The 17,286-nt window shown below is 51.9% G+C and overlaps 6 protein-coding genes across 6 annotated transcripts; 3 read left to right on the top strand and 3 right to left on the bottom strand.

Annotated features, from left to right (window-relative positions):
- Positions 1-103: 103 nt before the first annotated feature.
- J4E93_002284 (uncharacterized protein) lies at positions 104-1,075 on the bottom strand (the record flags this gene model as incomplete). Its single annotated transcript, XM_049340231.1, has 1 exon — positions 104-1,075. One exon carries the CDS (start codon positions 1,073-1,075, stop codon positions 104-106), a length of 972 nt encoding a protein of 323 aa, XP_049202553.1.
- A 983-nt stretch (positions 1,076-2,058) lies between these two features.
- Positions 2,059-2,577, top strand: J4E93_002283 (uncharacterized protein; the record flags this gene model as incomplete). Its single annotated transcript, XM_049340230.1, has 2 exons — positions 2,059-2,418; positions 2,479-2,577. The coding sequence occupies 2 exons, from the start codon at positions 2,059-2,061 to the stop codon at positions 2,575-2,577; spliced, it is 459 nt and encodes a 152-aa protein (XP_049202552.1).
- Positions 2,578-3,401: 824 nt separating this feature from the next.
- Positions 3,402-4,978, bottom strand: J4E93_002282 (uncharacterized protein; the record flags this gene model as incomplete). Its single annotated transcript, XM_049340229.1, has 3 exons — positions 3,402-4,031; positions 4,087-4,469; positions 4,519-4,978. 3 exons carry the CDS (start codon positions 4,976-4,978, stop codon positions 3,402-3,404), a joined length of 1,473 nt encoding a protein of 490 aa, XP_049202551.1.
- A 1,216-nt stretch (positions 4,979-6,194) lies between these two features.
- Positions 6,195-8,004, top strand: J4E93_002281 (uncharacterized protein; the record flags this gene model as incomplete). Its single annotated transcript, XM_049340228.1, has 5 exons — positions 6,195-6,348; positions 6,399-6,466; positions 6,515-6,701; positions 6,750-7,799; positions 7,850-8,004. 5 exons carry the CDS (start codon positions 6,195-6,197, stop codon positions 8,002-8,004), a joined length of 1,614 nt encoding a protein of 537 aa, XP_049202550.1.
- A 1,104-nt stretch (positions 8,005-9,108) lies between these two features.
- On the top strand, positions 9,109-11,134 carry J4E93_002280 (uncharacterized protein; the record flags this gene model as incomplete). The annotated part of the gene is made up of 8 exons (XM_049340227.1): positions 9,109-9,285; positions 9,342-9,356; positions 9,422-9,617; positions 9,676-9,895; positions 9,951-10,348; positions 10,399-10,464; positions 10,519-10,776; positions 10,833-11,134. 8 exons carry the CDS (start codon positions 9,109-9,111, stop codon positions 11,132-11,134), a joined length of 1,632 nt encoding a protein of 543 aa, XP_049202549.1.
- Positions 11,135-11,379: 245 nt separating this feature from the next.
- Positions 11,380-12,946, bottom strand: J4E93_002279 (uncharacterized protein; the record flags this gene model as incomplete). The annotated part of the gene is made up of 3 exons (XM_049340226.1): positions 11,380-12,142; positions 12,193-12,281; positions 12,332-12,946. The coding sequence occupies 3 exons, from the start codon at positions 12,944-12,946 to the stop codon at positions 11,380-11,382; spliced, it is 1,467 nt and encodes a 488-aa protein (XP_049202548.1).
- Positions 12,947-17,286: the final 4,340 nt, after the last annotated feature.

The following is a 17,286-nucleotide window of genomic DNA, read 5'->3' as shown; positions in this document are numbered from 1 at the left end:
GATTCATTTGGTTAACTAATGATAGCCTTACACATTATCTAAATCCCACGACTCCGACTACCAGCGCATCATGCGAGGGAGAGCCATGATCGCAGGCCATGCTTTACAAATTCTGAGTAATACCAGGACTTGCCTTCTCCAAGATCCCGGCCAACTCATCCCAGACCCTCTTGCCCAGCTCTGCACCTTCCTGACTCCTCGCCAACGGTGACGGCTCCTCCACATGATCATCCAGAATATACTCGCCCTGACTCTCCGGCAACGCAGTCGCATTCACCAACAACCTGCTGCCCACCTCGACCTGGCGTCCCAAGACCTTCTTGAACACCACCGGCGCCATGCCCATATCCTTGACCAAATCCGACTTGCAAAGACCAGGCGTAACACAGTTGATAACAACAGGTTCCTTCTTCTTGTCCTTGATGATGACTCGGGTCAAGTGACGAACGAGAAGGATCTGCATGAGCTTGGAGACGTTGTAGCGGTCTGCCATGTCGGCTTTCTTCTCGTCGTCCAGCTCGGTGAAGATGCTGTCGGCCTTCTTCTGCGGGAATTGAGTCCAGTGGTGGACTTCGGAGGTGACGATGGTGAGATACGGCTTCGTCTTGTGGATTTCCGCTGTTCTCCGCAAAACAGGTAGCAGGAGCAGAGCGAGCATGAATGTGGAGATGACATTAACGGCGACGTGCGCTTCATGCCCCTCGATTATCTCGAACTTGCCTTGCGCAATGCCCGCATTCAGCAACACGATATCAATGCAAGGTAGCGTCTCGCATTTCTTTGCAAACGCCTTCACGCTAGCGTACGAGGAGAGATCCAGTTCCCAAACTTGCAGTACGCCGGTACGCTTCGTGGTGGCTTCGATGTCGCGTTGGGCGGCTTCACCATTCGAGCGCGTGCGGCATGCGATGATGACTGTAGTCGCGCCGCAGCGGACAAAATGCCGTGTTGCTTCTAGGCCGAGCCCGCTGTTGGCGCCTGTTACGATGACGGTCTTGCCGGTGAAGGTCTCCGGCTGAGGTACCTTGGGCGTGTAGAGAAGCTGCGATTTGAGGAAGGCAGGGAATGAGGACATGATTGGTGAATGTCGCGCCGAAGCAGCTATACCACGAAGGGGAAATGCTTGGAGGGAGTAAAGTAGGGTGGTGGGGAGTGAGGTGAGATCGATAGTCTTTCGTCTTCGCGCGCGTAGTTCAAGTCAGGCCAGCAGTCTTGACTCTTTGAAGGTAATGTAAAGAGGAAATACGAAGGCAGAAGTAAGCGCTTCACGATCCGACAACGATTACTGACGTCAAGGAACGCAGAAGAACGGCGCACGCACAACGGGAATTAGTCATCTCGGTGTCCGGTATTGCGCGCGAACAGCGCACTCCTGCCTTCTCGCTGGCGACATTTCCCTGGAAGGATGCGGCGTGGTGAACGTTTGTTTGTAAACTTTGTACGGAACTCCGGACTAGCGCGTGGTGTCGGGTCATAGCGACCTTGGAAGCGTCGAATCAGGCGTCCCGTCATCTCGAACTTAAGGTTTTCGCTCGCGAGTTACTCAGCTGAGAACGGCCCGATTAAGGTTTCAACCTTAGCGCGGTTCTTGTCCGTGTTCGTGTGAAAGGGCAGCGTTATGGCGGTTGGATTTGGCAACGCGGTTCACCGGCTTAGCTGGAGTTCGGACGTGCGATGACAGAATTCTGCTTACCTGATGCAGAATTCACGTGCTGGAAATCCGAGCTTGATAGGTACCGATAGTTGGAGAGCCGGCGTAGGAGGTGCGATGAGGAGGAGATGAGTTGCGTGGATGGAGTTCGGTGATGTTTGCGGAGGAAGAGCGATGGGCGTTGACGGAGAGATTCATAGAGAAGGTGCGATGAAGATATAAGCATATACTGCATCTCGCTCATATCGACGCCACCGTCATCAAAAATCCAAATTCTGTCTCTCATCGTTTTCCCGTACATCACTTTTTGCTATTCGCATCCCCAAATCTTACAACCCTCATCCACGATGTTGTCCTTTGCCCACCTCCAATTTGGCACCCTCCTACAAGCCACCTTTCTCCTCGGTATGAACACAGCCTTGTCCACTATCTCAATCCCATCCATTCTCGAATCTCCTTCTCCCATCCTCGCAATCCGGCAATGGCACTACCAGTTCCGCGCTGCACAAGTCCCTGCTACTTCACTCTCGGCATCCAACCTTATCTTGTCCGCCATCATGACATACGGTTCCTCTACCAGACAGGGACTTACGGGAAAGACGACCATCATCTACGGCGTTAGTAGCGTGTTGGCGTTCCTGATCTTCCCATTCACGCTTCACTACATGAACCCGGTGAATGACGTGTTGATCGAGAAGTTCAAAGCGCAGAAAGATTTGCATTACGCGGATCTACCAGAGAAGGGCAGGGGGATGCAGACTGCGAGGGTGAGTCTTCTCTATCTTCCGTGTTGCTTTTGTACGAGAGATGCTAACTTCGTGTCATAGGATCATGACAAGATTGCCTACTGGGGCTACTTGAACCGTGTGAGGATTGTACTATATGCTGGTTTCGTGGCTTGCAATGCTGCTGCTATTCTGGCCTAGAGACAAGCATATGGAGGAAGATAGTCGGGGGCGCCTAGTGCCGAGTGTGCTGGTATTGATTTGATGGAGATGTTTCGGCAGCCAGATGTAGGCGTGTTGAGCTGGCAATACGAAGGCAAGAGTATATCAACGAGCTATGGGTTGAAGATGCGGAGCATTGAAAGATATCAAAGGTAGTGGAATGATTGGCGTGGCTATTAGTTTGTAACATGTTGATTCCGCGCGGATGGAATGCCCAATTTCCTTCCTGGGCATCGAGTATTGTAATTATCATGGTATACATTCATGTCAATAATAATGAAATGTGTAGGGCGTTTTGCCTCTAAAGTCCTTCATATCATGTACTTCTATGTTCTCATCACGCGGTATCTCTTTCTACTCGTCTATAATCTCAACAACAGTAGCTAGTGCTTGATCTGGACTTTCGGTTGTCGAGGATCGTTGATCCATCTTCTTGGGCTTAGATGTTCGTTGTTTTGCCTCTCGCCCTCAGTTCTCACCAACAGACATACCATAGGCTTCAGATATTCCGCAGTTTTTCCATATATAAGAGACTGCGGTTGTTGATGCCGTTCGAAATAAACTGGACTCCAATATATTGGCAGCTGTCGGTTCACTCTCGTGCCGAACCTTTTTCATCGCATCACGGAACTTCGACAATTAGTCGAAGCAATAGAGGTGTTGATAACAAAGAAATGATGGAGACGATATCTAATTGAACGATGGATTATGTACAACTAGATGGCACTGGGAGAACCGACGATATCGGGAACCAGGCTAAGAATGACAATATCACCCGACTCCAACGGTGGAGCAATAGAAGATCAAACGAAAGAGTTGTAGTGGTTGAACAAGCCCTTCGGGTCATACTTCTTCTTCAGCAGCCTTAGCCTCGGAAGTTTCTTCGCGCCATAGACTTGCTCTGGCTTCTCGTCGCCACGTGCGTAGTTGGGAAACACGTTGCCAGCGGTGTTTCCGCATGCTGACATCAAGTCGGTGCGGATCTTCGCGGTGAATGTGTCGACGGTGCTGATCTGCTCTGCAGTGACATTTCCAGGTAGGTAGAACGCGAAGAAGCCGTAGGCTACAGTTTTGCGCCAAGCGTAGGCTGTGGAGTCGTCGTCGATAGTCGCCGTTACGCCGAGACCAAACTTCTCAACAACCCAGTTGGTATTATCTATTGCCGGGTTTGCAAGCAGGAAGTTGATGTACTTGGTGAACGTGTCGACCAGGGCAGGTACAGTGAGATTGTTGAGTTGAAATCCCCATATGTCCGCGTCAACACCTTTTCGCTGAGCGAAAATGTCGCCGCCGAAGTTGGCCACGCTCACTAGTCGGTTGTAGGGTACGACCGAAATGTTACTGTAATAGGGCTTTTGGTTGACGAACGACTTGATCGCGGCGTCGCCCTGCTGCTTGTTGCCGTAATAAATGGCGGAGACATCGATTGTAGGCTTGGAAATGAGTTAATGGAGGTCAACTGTCGGACCAGACGTGGTTGGCACTTACGACATTGTTCTTTATGGAGGATCCAATCGTTAATGCTAGCTTATCATCTTGCTTGCCCTGATAAGCTTGGAAGATTTCGAATATCGTGGCGTTCTTCTCAGCTTCGAATGACATGTCCGCGTTATATACCATGCCATTATTGATCGTATCGTAGATGCGATAGGTCGCGGACGTGACCACGCCGAAGTTGAAGCCCGCGCCACGCATGCCCCAGAAGAGGTCGGAGTTCTCCGTAGCCGATGCTGTTAGGATCTCGCCCGATCCGGTGACCATTTCCACGGAGAGTAGAGAGTCAATTAGGAGTCCGTGTTCGCCAGTCAAAGGTCCCACGCCCCCACCCAACGTGAGGCCGATGATGCTTGGCGGAGAAGTCCCACCAGAAGCTGGAGACTTTGTCAGTACTCTAGGATGCCGAATATGCCGAAGACTCACGCATCATCTTGCCGGCCGCATATAGCGGATCAAACATGTCATGAAACGTGGAACCGGCTCCAACGACCATGGTATTGGTGGATGCGTCGACTTTGACCTTTTTGAAGTTGCTCAGGTCAACGTCGAGCGCATTGTGTAGGCTAGAAAGAGTCGTCGAGTACCCGTGGCCACCTCCAGTTGCTAAGAGGGGAACCTTGTTCTTGGTTGCATACCGCAAGATCGTCTGTACGTCTTTCGCTGTGGCGGGTTTGGCAGCAACAGCATAAGCTGGCTCAGCCTTGGTATAGATACTCCATCGTTGCTTGAAATCAGTGGAGTAAGAGGAATCGGTGGTAAAAATGACTTGTGATCCATTGGACAGATTGGAGGACAAGTCGGTCTCAATCTGCTGTGTAGTGACGGCGACCACCTGTCGCGCAAGAACAGATGTGATTAAGACGAACGATGCCAAGAGAGCCATAACGACAGGACGATGCAGCTAAACGCTAGCAATGCAATGCATGTACAACAAGGATGAAGGGCGAAATGATTGTGTCACGACAATATGTGGTCCTTCTTGTTTATAAGCTCTTGGAACCTAGCTCGGGCCTTGCTTCGGGTCATATTAAGACGATGGCAATCAAGGCATTGGAAGGATGAAGGGCCATGGCTCAGCGGCAACGCCTCATCGACCCCAAATGCGCGCGATGCAGCGCGAAGAGCGGCCGTCTGAGACTCTCGAGCCGTAATCTAGCTGAACGCTTCAGCCACTGTTAGTACTAAGGACCTGAGTCCCAACCTAACGTCATATCTCATGTACTGTTCATGCAAGCGGCTGCTTCCAGCGCCAGCAGAGTGGGTACCGGGTCAGCCTTCAGAGCGCAACACAGCTGCCATCTGCATCGCGTCTTCCCTCATCCCTGGTTATATCGAGACAGGAAGATGCGCGCTACGCGAATCAACGTCTGTGGAAGCTGAGGGTACGGCGGAGGTCCGTGACGACGGGACGGGATCGCGTTGTCAACGTTGGTTTCGCGCTCGGCGATTTTGAGCTTATCGTATAGCGGACTCCCGTGGCGAACTATTCGTAGCCTGTCTGGATTTCGTGCCAGTGTGTGGCAGGGGGAGAGCGAGTTCGGAGGCGAGAAAGTCGCTGTATAGGCTGAGACATGAGACGTCGTGGTGGGTGAGAACAGATGGGATAGAAGACCCTCAGGCTTCGGTGGTTGGGGTTTGCCAAGACCGTTAGCGCGAAGCGCACGTGGCAGCCCCCTTCACCCAAGCTCCGGACTGGCAAGAGGAATCATGACCCTTACCACCCCACCGCCATGCCGGGCCTGAGACGAAGCTGAAGAATACGATAGGGCTCTGACTGTAATACGGCTCTCCACCTATACAATGCCATCCGATCGGTGGTCGGCGGTCGCAGTACCGTTCTCAAGAGGAATTGAGCTTCGGGATGATGCCTGCGCATTGTGTATCGAGCAAGCCACAGTATGCTGATGGCGTTCGCGAGACATGACACCGAGGCAGGTCCGAGAGGATGAGTGCGATGAAGTTGTGCCAGTCCGGAGTTGAGGCGATAGTAGAATTGGCCTGAAAACCACAGGGACTGTAGTTATAAGCCCCGTGGACTGACCGAAGTTTGGTATCAGTTCAACATTCCATTCGGCTGTCTTTCGTTGACTCTAGCAATCATGATTGACGTGGGAGTACAACCACTCTCGCAAGCTATGCTTGCTCTCTTCGTTCCCAGCATCGCCATCAGTGTCATAGGTGCTTTTCTTCTAGCCGTTGTTCGTCTATTCAGGCCGAAAAAGCCCAAGTACAAGCCGCTGCCGGGCCCCAAAGGTCAGTATCCATTGTCTGAAGAAAAGGTTCTTGCTGACAGTGCTATAAAGGTCTGCCATGGATCGGCCCTTTCCACAAGTTCCCTTCCAAGGATGTGTACAAGAAGTTCGCTGAATGGGTACGGTCACTATCGAGGCTTCTGACGATGTAACTAATACCAATACAGCACGAAGAATACGGTCCGATCTACCAGTTCACTCTCTTCGGTGTCAAACACATTCGTGTCAACAGCGAGAAGGTGTGCCAGGATCTTCTCGCAAGGCGTGGAGCATACTATTCCAATCGCGCGCCCACACCCAACATCCCAGGCGCCAAAACCGATGCAGAGTATCTTCCTCTTTTAGACAACAATGGTATGTATTCATCGAATCATCTCCGAATGTCGCTGACTGTTTCTGCAGCGGCACTTACAAGACACCGTAAATTCGCTCACCAATGCCTGTCCGAAACCTACAATTACGACATGTTCGGCTTCACGCACCTCGAGATCACGCGGATGATGGTTTCGCTGATGAAAGACAACCGCAACTATCCCGATCTCGCCGAAGAGTTCACCCACCGTGTGAGCGCGCGCCTCGCCTGGGAAGACCCAAAGCTGAGTCGTGGGTTGAACCGAAGCTCGGCTGGTCTTCTCGCTGCCATCTCTCCAGCAGGGAAGCTACCGAACAGGTTTCCAGTCGTTCAGAAGTTACCCAACTTGATCAATCCTTGGTATTGGCAGGAGAAGGCGCGCCATGATGCCCAGAGGGAATTCTGGGTCGGGGCGATGCAATCCGTCAAAGCCAAGATGGACGCTGGTATTCCCGGTCATTCCTGGTCCCGCACTTTCTTCAAGGACAAGGAGCGCTTGAAGTTCCCCGATGGCGTCCCGGACGAGAAGGAGGGTGCTTTCGCGATAGGCATGCTTGCTATCACAGCATCACTACCCATGTCTTCGCCCATCCAGACATACTACCTCGCTATGTGCCATTATCCCCATTGGCAGAAGCGACTACAAGACGAGATCGATGAGGTTTGCGGCCCCGACCGTCTACCCACATGGGCCGACGCACCGAAGCTTCCGATTCTGAGAGCGATCGGCAAAGAGCTGATCCGCTGGAGACCGCCAGTCCCTACGGGCGTTCCCCACGAAGCTGAGAGAGATGATGAATACGATGGATACTTCATTCCGAAAGGTGCGCTCATACATGCTACAGAGTGGGCACGTCGGAGTGACGAATCTCTGTACCCCAACCCGGAAGAGTTCAATCCAGATCGCTATCTAAACCCAAAATACCCTACCTACAAGGAGCCTTTGACGAAGTACCCCAACGTCATCAACCACCACGTTTTCGGATATGGTCGTCGCAATTGCTTGGGTATGGAGATTGTAGACTACCAGCTGGTCACAATCATGGGCTCTTTGGCTTGGGCATTCAACGTCACCAAGAAGAAGAACAAGCTTGGAATTGGTACGCATTCCGCTTTATGGCACCTCGTTCTTATGCTGACGTAACAACAGACATACCCATCCATACAGAAGATTGGACCGATTTGCTCATTACTCGGCCGGAGGTGTTCGTCTTCGACATCAAACCAAGAGACGCGCACAAAGAGAAGAAGCTTGTGGCCATGTATGAGGAGGCTTTGGTGGAACACCCCGATCTTGCTATCTGAACAGCTCTTCTTCCGAAGACCTTGGTGGTCTCGTACACTACGCCCTGACTGTCCACCATGCCGCTGCGTCTCTTTCCCTACTTTCTATAGCGTATTCCTGTAGTTTCGTTCCTTGCGTACCAAATATAACACTTTGTCTATCCTCCAATATTGGCCCACAATTTTCTCGTGTTAGTTTTCCAGTGAGCGATCGTGCGCGTTGTCCACGAACATGTCTACGCTTTGCGAAGGCCTCTTTCTTCGTCATTCCTACTTAATCTACACATGATTATCACTTCGTTGAAGCATGCGCCATATCCCTCACGTACGGACAATAAGGCGTGGAACAGCGTGTACCCCGCTGATGGCACTAAGAATGGGACAACGTTCATCAAGGTAACCGCGAACACAGCTATGTGTGTTTGATTCGCTACCGACCGACTCTCACCATCGCCTAACGACAAGAGCTTTGGTCTCCCTTGAAATCTCCGGATATCACGTTGCTGACGTTGGCACATTGCACTCATCATGTCTATAGTAGCTCTCGACTAAAAGTGTCGAGTCAACACCTCAACATCCGTATATACTGCGATCTTGATGTTCAAACGCGCCCCAAGCATCTTGTCGTTTTCTACAAGTGCATTGGTTGCGAGTTTGGCGTTGCGCCACCGGCGCGTCACGTCCAAAGCACGCGCCCCCAACCACCACCAGCATGAACAGGACGTCCGCGAAACTTCAATGCGATCGCCATAGATGACTAAAGACATGCGCGACCCCGACGCAGTAGCTAGCAATGAGTTAAGCGATGCTGACAAAAACACCGAGGCCTTGGTTGATGGAAGTGACGCTTGTCCGCTAGCGCCGACGGAACTCCGTGCAAGCACGGAAGCGACCAAGGAGGTCCTTCCCCAACGCACACCAAACACTCCAGCGGGCTCCTCGCATGAAGATGAATTTCGTCCGTCCTCGCACTTCGGGTCTGGGGCCGTTTAGGGAGTCTATGATGCTGCGGCATCGTTGAGACTACTATTTGGCTAATAACCTGCAACGTAAAGCATCAGTACTGCAACCATCAAGCACCGTCGTCTCTCTTTTCTTCATACCATCTTCGATAATTTTGCAAACATGAAGGAAGACGTTCTTAGACGCCCAGACGAGGAGAAGGATCTCCATTCTACCGAAGGGTCGCTCAACACAGGATCGCTGAATACAGGGGAGGAGAAAGAAGAGCTAGCGCATATTCAGTTGACGAAAGGACGATTCGTACTCGTACTTGTAGGCCTGGTCTTGGCTATTTTCCTTGTAAGCAACGTCTTTACCCATCAATACGAGAGACGTAGGCTAACCCATCGCTGCAGGCTTCCCTAGATTTTGTAAGTACAAGCGAGCAACCTCTCTCCTTTGACCCTTTGCAAGCAAGGCCTGACCAAAACCCTAGACCATCATCTCAACAGCCATCCCCAAAATAACCGATGAGTTCAAGAGTCTGCAAGACATCGGCTGGTATGGCTCAGCTTTCTTCATCACCACGGCTGCGACTACGGCTTTCTGGGGGCGACTGTACACTTTCTTTCCGCTGAAGTGGACGTACCTCATCTCCATCTTCTTCTTCGAGCTGGGTAGTGTGATCTGCGGTAAGTCCATATTCGTTTACAGTGACATCAACACCATGCTAATGTATTACGTCGATAGGTGCCGCACCCAGCTCCGTAGCTTTGATCATTGGTCGCGCGATATGCGGTGTTGGTGCAGCTGGTCTGTTCTCTGGCTCGTATACCATCATTGCCGTTTTGGTGCCTTCAGCAGATCGACCCAAGTACAGCGGTCTGATGGGTGCAGCATATGGTCTCGCCAGTGTTGTCGGTCCGTTGATCGGTGGTGCATTTACCAGCCATGTCTCATGGCGCTGGTGGTACGTTAAAGCTAATTGCAAAAGCTTTTGGAGGCTCTCGCTGACAGCTTCACAGCTTCTACATCAACCTTCCCGTAGGCGGTGTATCCTGCCTCTTTATCCTCCTCTTCTTCGCCAACGAACCACCGAAGTCTCGCCCTGACTGGCGTGGCATGCTTCGCACACTCGATATGCCCGGTTTGATCCTCATCATCGGCGCAATCGTCTGCTTCATCCTTGCGCTGCAATGGGGAGGCATCTCGAAGGCTTGGAACAGTGGTGCCGTGATCGGTACCCTAGTGGCCTTCGTCGTGTTGATGGCTCTGTTCGTGGTCGATCAGTGGTGGCTGGGTGAGAACGCCATGGTTCATAGCCTGATCATCCAGAGGAGAACTATCTGGGTCGGATCGATGTTCTCGTTCTTGATCAACTCTGCCTTCTTGGTCACGTTCTACTACTTGCCGATCTACTTCCGTAAGTCCGCTGAACTACAGATCATGCCGCCCATGACTGATGATCAATAGAATCCGTGCAGGGCGTTTCGGCAGCCTCGAGTGGTGTTCGCACCGTACCCTTCATTCTAGCAGTCAGTAAGTAAACCACCAACGTCCATTCTCTCCTCCAAATGCTTACAATGATTGCAGCCATCTGCGTCGTGATCGTTGGCCAGATCATCACAAAGACCGGCTACGCGTACCCGTGGATGATTGGAGGAGCGGCCATCACAACCATCGGTGCCGGTATGATCTACACGTTCGATGTCGATTCACCCGCCAAAGTCTGGATTGGATACCAGATCCTCTGTGGCATCGGTATCGGAGTGAGCTTCCAAGTCCCTGTTATGCTCATCCAGGCGACCACTAAGGAAGTCGATGTGCCTTTGGCCACAGCCACGCTTCTTTGTAAGCCACATTCCATCTCGTTCCTATCCTTGACACACTACTAACCAGTGCTGCAGTCATCCAAACCCTCGGTGGCGCTTTTGGTGTCTCATCCGCTCAGGCTGCCTTCCAGAACACGCTATTAAAGCAGCTGCCCATCACAGCACCAGGTCTTGACCCCCAGATCGTCCTGGATGCCGGTGCTTCCGAGCTCAAGACTCTGATACCAGCGCAGTTCCTCGAGGGAGTGCTTGAGGCCTACGTCGCTGGTTTCCGTGAGTGTCTCATTGTAGGTATCGCGTTTGGTGGTGCCGCGTTCCTTGCTGCTTTCGGCTTTCGCTACACAAACATCAAGAGGACGGCTGCGTTGGAGGCGTAGAAGGAGAGTATGTTCTGGACTGATTTGGAGACAAACTTTCTCTCAATATCAATGATACCTCGAAAAGGTTGTCAGTAGCGTTGTACTAGATTGTAATTAGCGTATCGACGGTTATATGTGCTTGCGCAAGGCCAAATGTACTATGAACACGAACATCCAACGCGTCGACAGTTTCCGTATCAGCTTGCGGGGTGCATATATATGCGAGGTCTCCTGCAGGGCGCAATACCAGTGGTGGCAGGGCTTTATACAGGCCCACCAAAGGCATTCCACTGGCCGAGGGCACCCCAATCATCCGCTGCATCACTGAAGTTTCCATTTCCATTCCCATTCATACCAAGTGACATCCCCATGCCGGGAAATTCCATGCCCCCTTCAAAACCATCCAACCCAGCGCCGGAGAAAATGTCCAGATCCAGGTCAATCCCAAGCTGAGCACTCGCTGGGGTAATCTCTTCCGCCGGTCGAGTGTCCAAGACCGTATCAATGACCTTGGTAAAGATCTTGCTCGCTTTGCGAAATAGGTTGTAGTTGGCTTCGCCATGTCTAGCTCCAGAGTTTTCCATGTGTGCGGCTGAATCAAGATGTGATATGAGCACACTGAGCATGCGAATAATCTCCGCGCGAGATATCTCAGCGGGGAATTGCTGACCTGTTCGGTGTTGTTCGCGCAAAGCTGTAGCAAGTACCGACGCCGCCGGTACACCAAACAGCAGTAGGGCGTTGAGCATGTCGCGTTGAACGTCGTATGAACGATCGCGTATTCTACCCAAGGTGAGTGTATTGCAAAGAAGATCAACAGAGACGCGCAGTAGGGCAGTGTTGAGCGTCAATGGGCTGTAATCGAGCAGCTTTTGAATCATGAACTCATTGTACCAATGCGTGAGGTGTATGATGGACAGCATCAGGCAGATTACCGTGGGAACATCGTCTTCCCAACAGGTCTTCCAGTATCGCATATGTTTGGGTAGCGTCTCCCAGGAAGTGCGTACACGCTCGGATATATCTCTACAGACTTGTTAGTAGAGGTCAAAGTCGGGTCATCATAGCACGCGTACAGTAGCTGAGCTTCCGCGTTCGCGTCTATCTTGACGAGCGAGAATTCCAGGATTTCTTCGCGACTTCGCAGGGATATATGACGTAAACGCTAATGTACGTTAGCTGAGGGAACGAGACCAGCCTAGGTGCAAGACTTACGATCCAAGACGCTCTCAACCATCTGCCTTTGGTATTCCAACCGTCCTCGTCCAACGCTGCGATGGCAGATTCCAAGGTCGCCTGGTCACCAGTGACTTCATTATCGGCCAGGTCCAGTGGAAGCTCGATGTCAGTGTGTCTCTTGCTGATACGTATCGGACGGCCAAGGAAGGTGGATATCGACTTGTCCTGGTTGTATGCTGAACAGAAAACCCTACGGCGTGTTTCCGTCAACCATTTCGGAGCATGAGCGCACTTCTTCTCTTGATGTATACCCAGTGCATATATCTGTGTCGACAGTTCGCCTATCCGTCGCCAGCTGGGTGGGCCTTGGTAGCCGCAGATCATGATTGTAAATAGGTAGTTTTCGTAATACATCCAGATCGTTATGTCGTTGACTGTCGCAAGCATCGTCGTGAGAAAAAGACAGGTCGTACTCGCGCGAAGTAGCTCATCGGCAAAGTGTAACTTCATGTCCTTGTTGGCAGGATCACTGAAGATATCCGGAACGAAGCCAAACGTTAGCGATCGCCCGGCCGTCGCGAGGAGAAAGCCGATAGTTTCGAATCGTAAATTATCACCGGAACACAAGATGTGAAAATCGTGTGCCTCCATTGACTGTGAAACTGTGAAAGGGCGTGCAGTCGTCTCGAGTACTTGGCTTATCAGCAGAGAACTGGGTTTCTTCCGCCGAAGGTCATGCTTGTCAACAACAGCTTCTAACGCATTCACGGCGTCGACCTGAACCTGGGCAGGTATCACACCTGCTTCATTTGTTGCATTATACCATAGAACGAGCTCTTTGATAGCGTTGTAATGGCGAAGAGTGCTCAAAACATCACAAGCCATCTGGTATCGCATGGACTTGGACAGGGTGTGCTGGTGTGTAAGTTCGCGATCTGATCGTTCTGATGCAACAGACTCCTCGCGTTCACGCATCTGACCGGGTTCTTCATCCTGAGGAAGAAGTACGGCGTATGATCCAGGCCCGAGGAACCCAGGGTGATATACATCAGCAGCAACGGCATCCGCAAGTTTGTCACCATGCGACGGAGACGCTGGGGCAAAAGCGGCAACAGCATCCGAAGTCTGCTTCGAGGGTCGTCTATTCGAGTCAGAATGCTCATGTGAATGTAGTTCCGGATGTATGCATACTTTCTTTTAGGAGGACGGGCTTCACCTGTTCCTGACTCATCGGCACTCTGACGCTGTCTGGTGAGAGGTGCTGGGTGGTAGAAGCAGCGGTCTTCAATACCACGTTGACGACATCGATCACACTTCGGATGGCCATGATCACACTTGGTTTTGTTCAGCCTGCATGGTTCGCAGGATGCTGGCTTGCCATTGCGCCTACTGCTGCCGGCGTCCCTGTTGGTTGGTTAGCAGATGGATAGTTGTAGACTCAACGCGTGAATTACATGTCGATAATTGCACCAGTGTGTGCACGGAAGGATCATCAAATCATGTGTGTGTGACATAATCTCGGAAACACGCGTCGGTGAGTTCGTCATGTCCGTGGATGGGCGCCGGCGAGATTGTGACGCGGGTTGCCTAAGCGCGAGGTGTCTTATCGATAAGCGACGCGTGCAGCCCGTGACGCCTTCTCCTCCTCCCGAGGTGCTTCACTGCCACCACGCAATCCATCGCTACGCGCCGGCACACATGCATGATCATGTCAGCCAAATCTCAGCCTCCGCCTGGTCGAAAGGGGCAATGCCATCCTGATGGGCTACCCCCCTGCGATGCGCAGCCTCATGGACAGCCTGCCAGCCTCCATGTGGAAAACCTTCCCTTTTCGCATTCAGCGATCTATTGCCTTCACTCTGCCATAGTAATTGAGGCTTACGGGTTGCCCAATATACACAATGGGCATGTTTTTAGGGCCTCCTCCACCTGATCCCCTCCGAATACGACTCGCGCACGCCTTGGGCTTCCCCAATTACCCCAACGATGACACCGTCGAACCGTACATCAACTACCTTCTGAACCAGCACGATGCTCGTGGTACTCCAGAATACGAAGATCTCCTCATAACCATAGTACAATACTTCCATGGCCCACAGCCCCTTGGGTCAATGAAGAGGAGCATTGAAGGGCTGCTACACTCGCTATCCCACCACCCGAACACACAATGGCACGAAGAGGACACTCTGGTGCGCGCTATTGGCAGCTGCACACTTTTACTGAGCTCGTTCACTGATCTACCTACGGTAGCCGGTAAGCTCCGACTGGTGACGGCAAGCTACAATCTGCGGATGCACGGAAGCCTGCTGGGTGGCCAGCCATACTTCGAGAGCTTGGCAGAATTGGTAGCGGGCAGCGGCTTGCTACCAGCGCCTGTTGCATTCGCCTCTGTGGTGACTATGGCAGATTTAGAGTCCTTGGAGTCGCTCTTTGTTGACGCCACCCACCTTAACGCGTACAGGTTGACTGTGTTCGGAGCAGTGGAAATCACCTGGACTCACAACATCTCCCGGCACCTTCTGCTATCGAACCGCAACGGACGTCGCATACTTGAGATCTTCGCGCTACCATGCGCCTTAGATGCCGTTCCTCTTAGGATGGTCGGTGTCGGTAATGAGCTGGCGCAAGAGGTCATGGAGTCATACAGCTTGCTATTCAACGCCTGGCCCTCATTGGGTCCTCATGCTAAGCTTGGCTTATGGGTACGTGTTTCTTTGCGAACTGCATACGGAGCATACACTGACTTGGTATACCTATATACAGCGGCGATGTTGCCCATGTCAGCCATGTTCTGCTCGACGATACCGCAATCGCGCGATCAGCGATTACCAAGCCTTCAGTCGACTTCAACGTAGCAGCGAATACGACCCTAAGCTTCCTCACCTCATGAGCGCCATAAATCAGCAGCCGATCGCATGGACACCTGGCATATTCCCTCATCTCTGGTCTCGAATCATGATCCTAGATGAGCATCTGCAGCAGGCGAAGCCATGGAGCATTTGGGTCTTGTTCCGTAACCGTAACGATACCTTGCAATTCTGGACGTTCTTGTAAAATACTCAACACTGTTGCACCTCATAAAACTGACAGCATGCAGGTTCGCTACGATCGTGGTCTTCATGACCGCTGTTCAGGTTTTGCTTGGCGTCGCACAAGTCGTGGGGTCGTTCCGCTGATGAACGACATCGGAAGCATTCAGCCTCGTATCACGGGCGGCTAGCCCACACCCGCAGGTATTGCGAAGATCCATGGTGCGCGTTCGCTTATGCGCCTCTCTGACTGGTCGCGATGGAGAACACCATGATTGTGCAGCTGGCTTGTCTCCAGCCTTTGATGCTGTTGCGAAAACCGGATCTGACGCACTGTGTTCTAAAGGTATTTCTTAACATGGACGCAGCTTACTTGCTACGATGCCTTCCTCCCGGATCCTTTACCGCCTATAACTTGTGCCGTATCTTACAGTCACACGAGCAACATGCAGCTATCGCCTGAAGCCCAGGGCTATCGTCAGCACATACTCAACTACGCTGCACGCTCCTATACTCGCACACTTTTCTTTGGTTATCATTATAGATTTCTCGCGGAGCTGCTCCGAGCTGACGAGGCACATCTACCCAAGCAATACAATGACCTTGAGACGTATCATCTTGGACATTTGTCTGTGTATGGACCGCCTTGTCATGGCTCCGAGCGGTATCAACTTCACAATTACAAATATTCTCAATTACAGGACCTTGTCGCAGCCCCGCCTCCAAGCAAGGGGCAAGGACAGGTCCTTTTCCTCAATGGACATCTTCCAGGGTCTTGGATATGTGAAGTGGGCGCGAAGTACAATATCGCTCCCGAGTTCTTTCGGCAGCACATCCACCTTTGGCGCTCGACTGACGGGCCTGTTCTTCACGCAATCACGAGAACCCCATACGCCACTTCGAACAAAGGGCTCCTACTGCGTCTCAACACCCAGGGAAACTTTGGGAAGAACAAGCTGCCTGTAAATTCATTCAGTAGCATGATCTTGCAAGCGCGACGAAAGCTTCTACCCGACGACGTTGAGTGGATGCCCAGACGTTTGGCCGCAGCTCCCGGCTGCTCATATATAAGAGGGCACGCATATCTTAGCAATCTACAATTCGTCATCGAACAGGATGTGTCCATCACCATTGAGTCAAATGGGGACGGTTGGACTGGTGAGCGGGCTGTCAAGCCGTTGATCTCGTTTCATCACCGCTTACATGTGTATCAGCAATCTTGTGGACAGACGTGGGAAGCAGAGACCTCTCCCATAGCCGCACTTACCATCATTTCGTCGAGTATATGGCGGTCAAGACAGAGACAGGACGCCGAGACATCCGCTTGCTACCTGTGCATTTACTGGGACAGGAGTCGGCGATCAAACATCCATGGCCGCTGCCCTTCCCCGATCTCGATATCACGCAAGACACCGATGGCTCGCTCTTCCAGACAGCGTCTCATCTGCCATCAGAGCTCCACGTAATGCTTGATGATCACGAAATCGCAGGGCAAGATCCGCTATACGCACTCGCACCTATACTCTTGTTCGCAGCTGCCTCAGAGATACAGCTACTCTCGACACTCCAAAAACGGTACGACATAATCGCATCGACAAAATGGGATCGGAAGCACTCGACCGAGCATTTGGAACAGCTCATAATGCACAAACACCTCCTGGATGACCACGCCAGCCGACACGAGGAGGTTCTACGATTCATCAGCTCGCCAAAACTAGCTCGATGGGCGGTCAACCTCACACAAGACCAGAGCGATGTAGCGCAGGAAGCCAAAGATGCAGTCAAGGCCGACTACGAGTTCCTCCGATCGCGATGCCGCCAGCTGTCGCTACACTACCAGGAAGCGATATCGATCCTGGTCAGCGCTACTTCTCTCGCGGAGTCGCAGAAACAGATAACACTTGCTACGCAGGTCACGAAGCTCACTATACTTGCGACCATCTTTCTTCCACTTTCGTACTG

The sequence above is a fragment of the Alternaria ventricosa genome, assembly GCF_023758065.1.
Source record: "Alternaria ventricosa strain BMP 2768 chromosome Unknown scaffold_3, whole genome shotgun sequence".
NCBI classification, from domain to species: domain Eukaryota; kingdom Fungi; phylum Ascomycota; class Dothideomycetes; order Pleosporales; family Pleosporaceae; genus Alternaria; species Alternaria ventricosa.
This window is presented reverse-complemented; position numbering and strand designations above follow the sequence as displayed.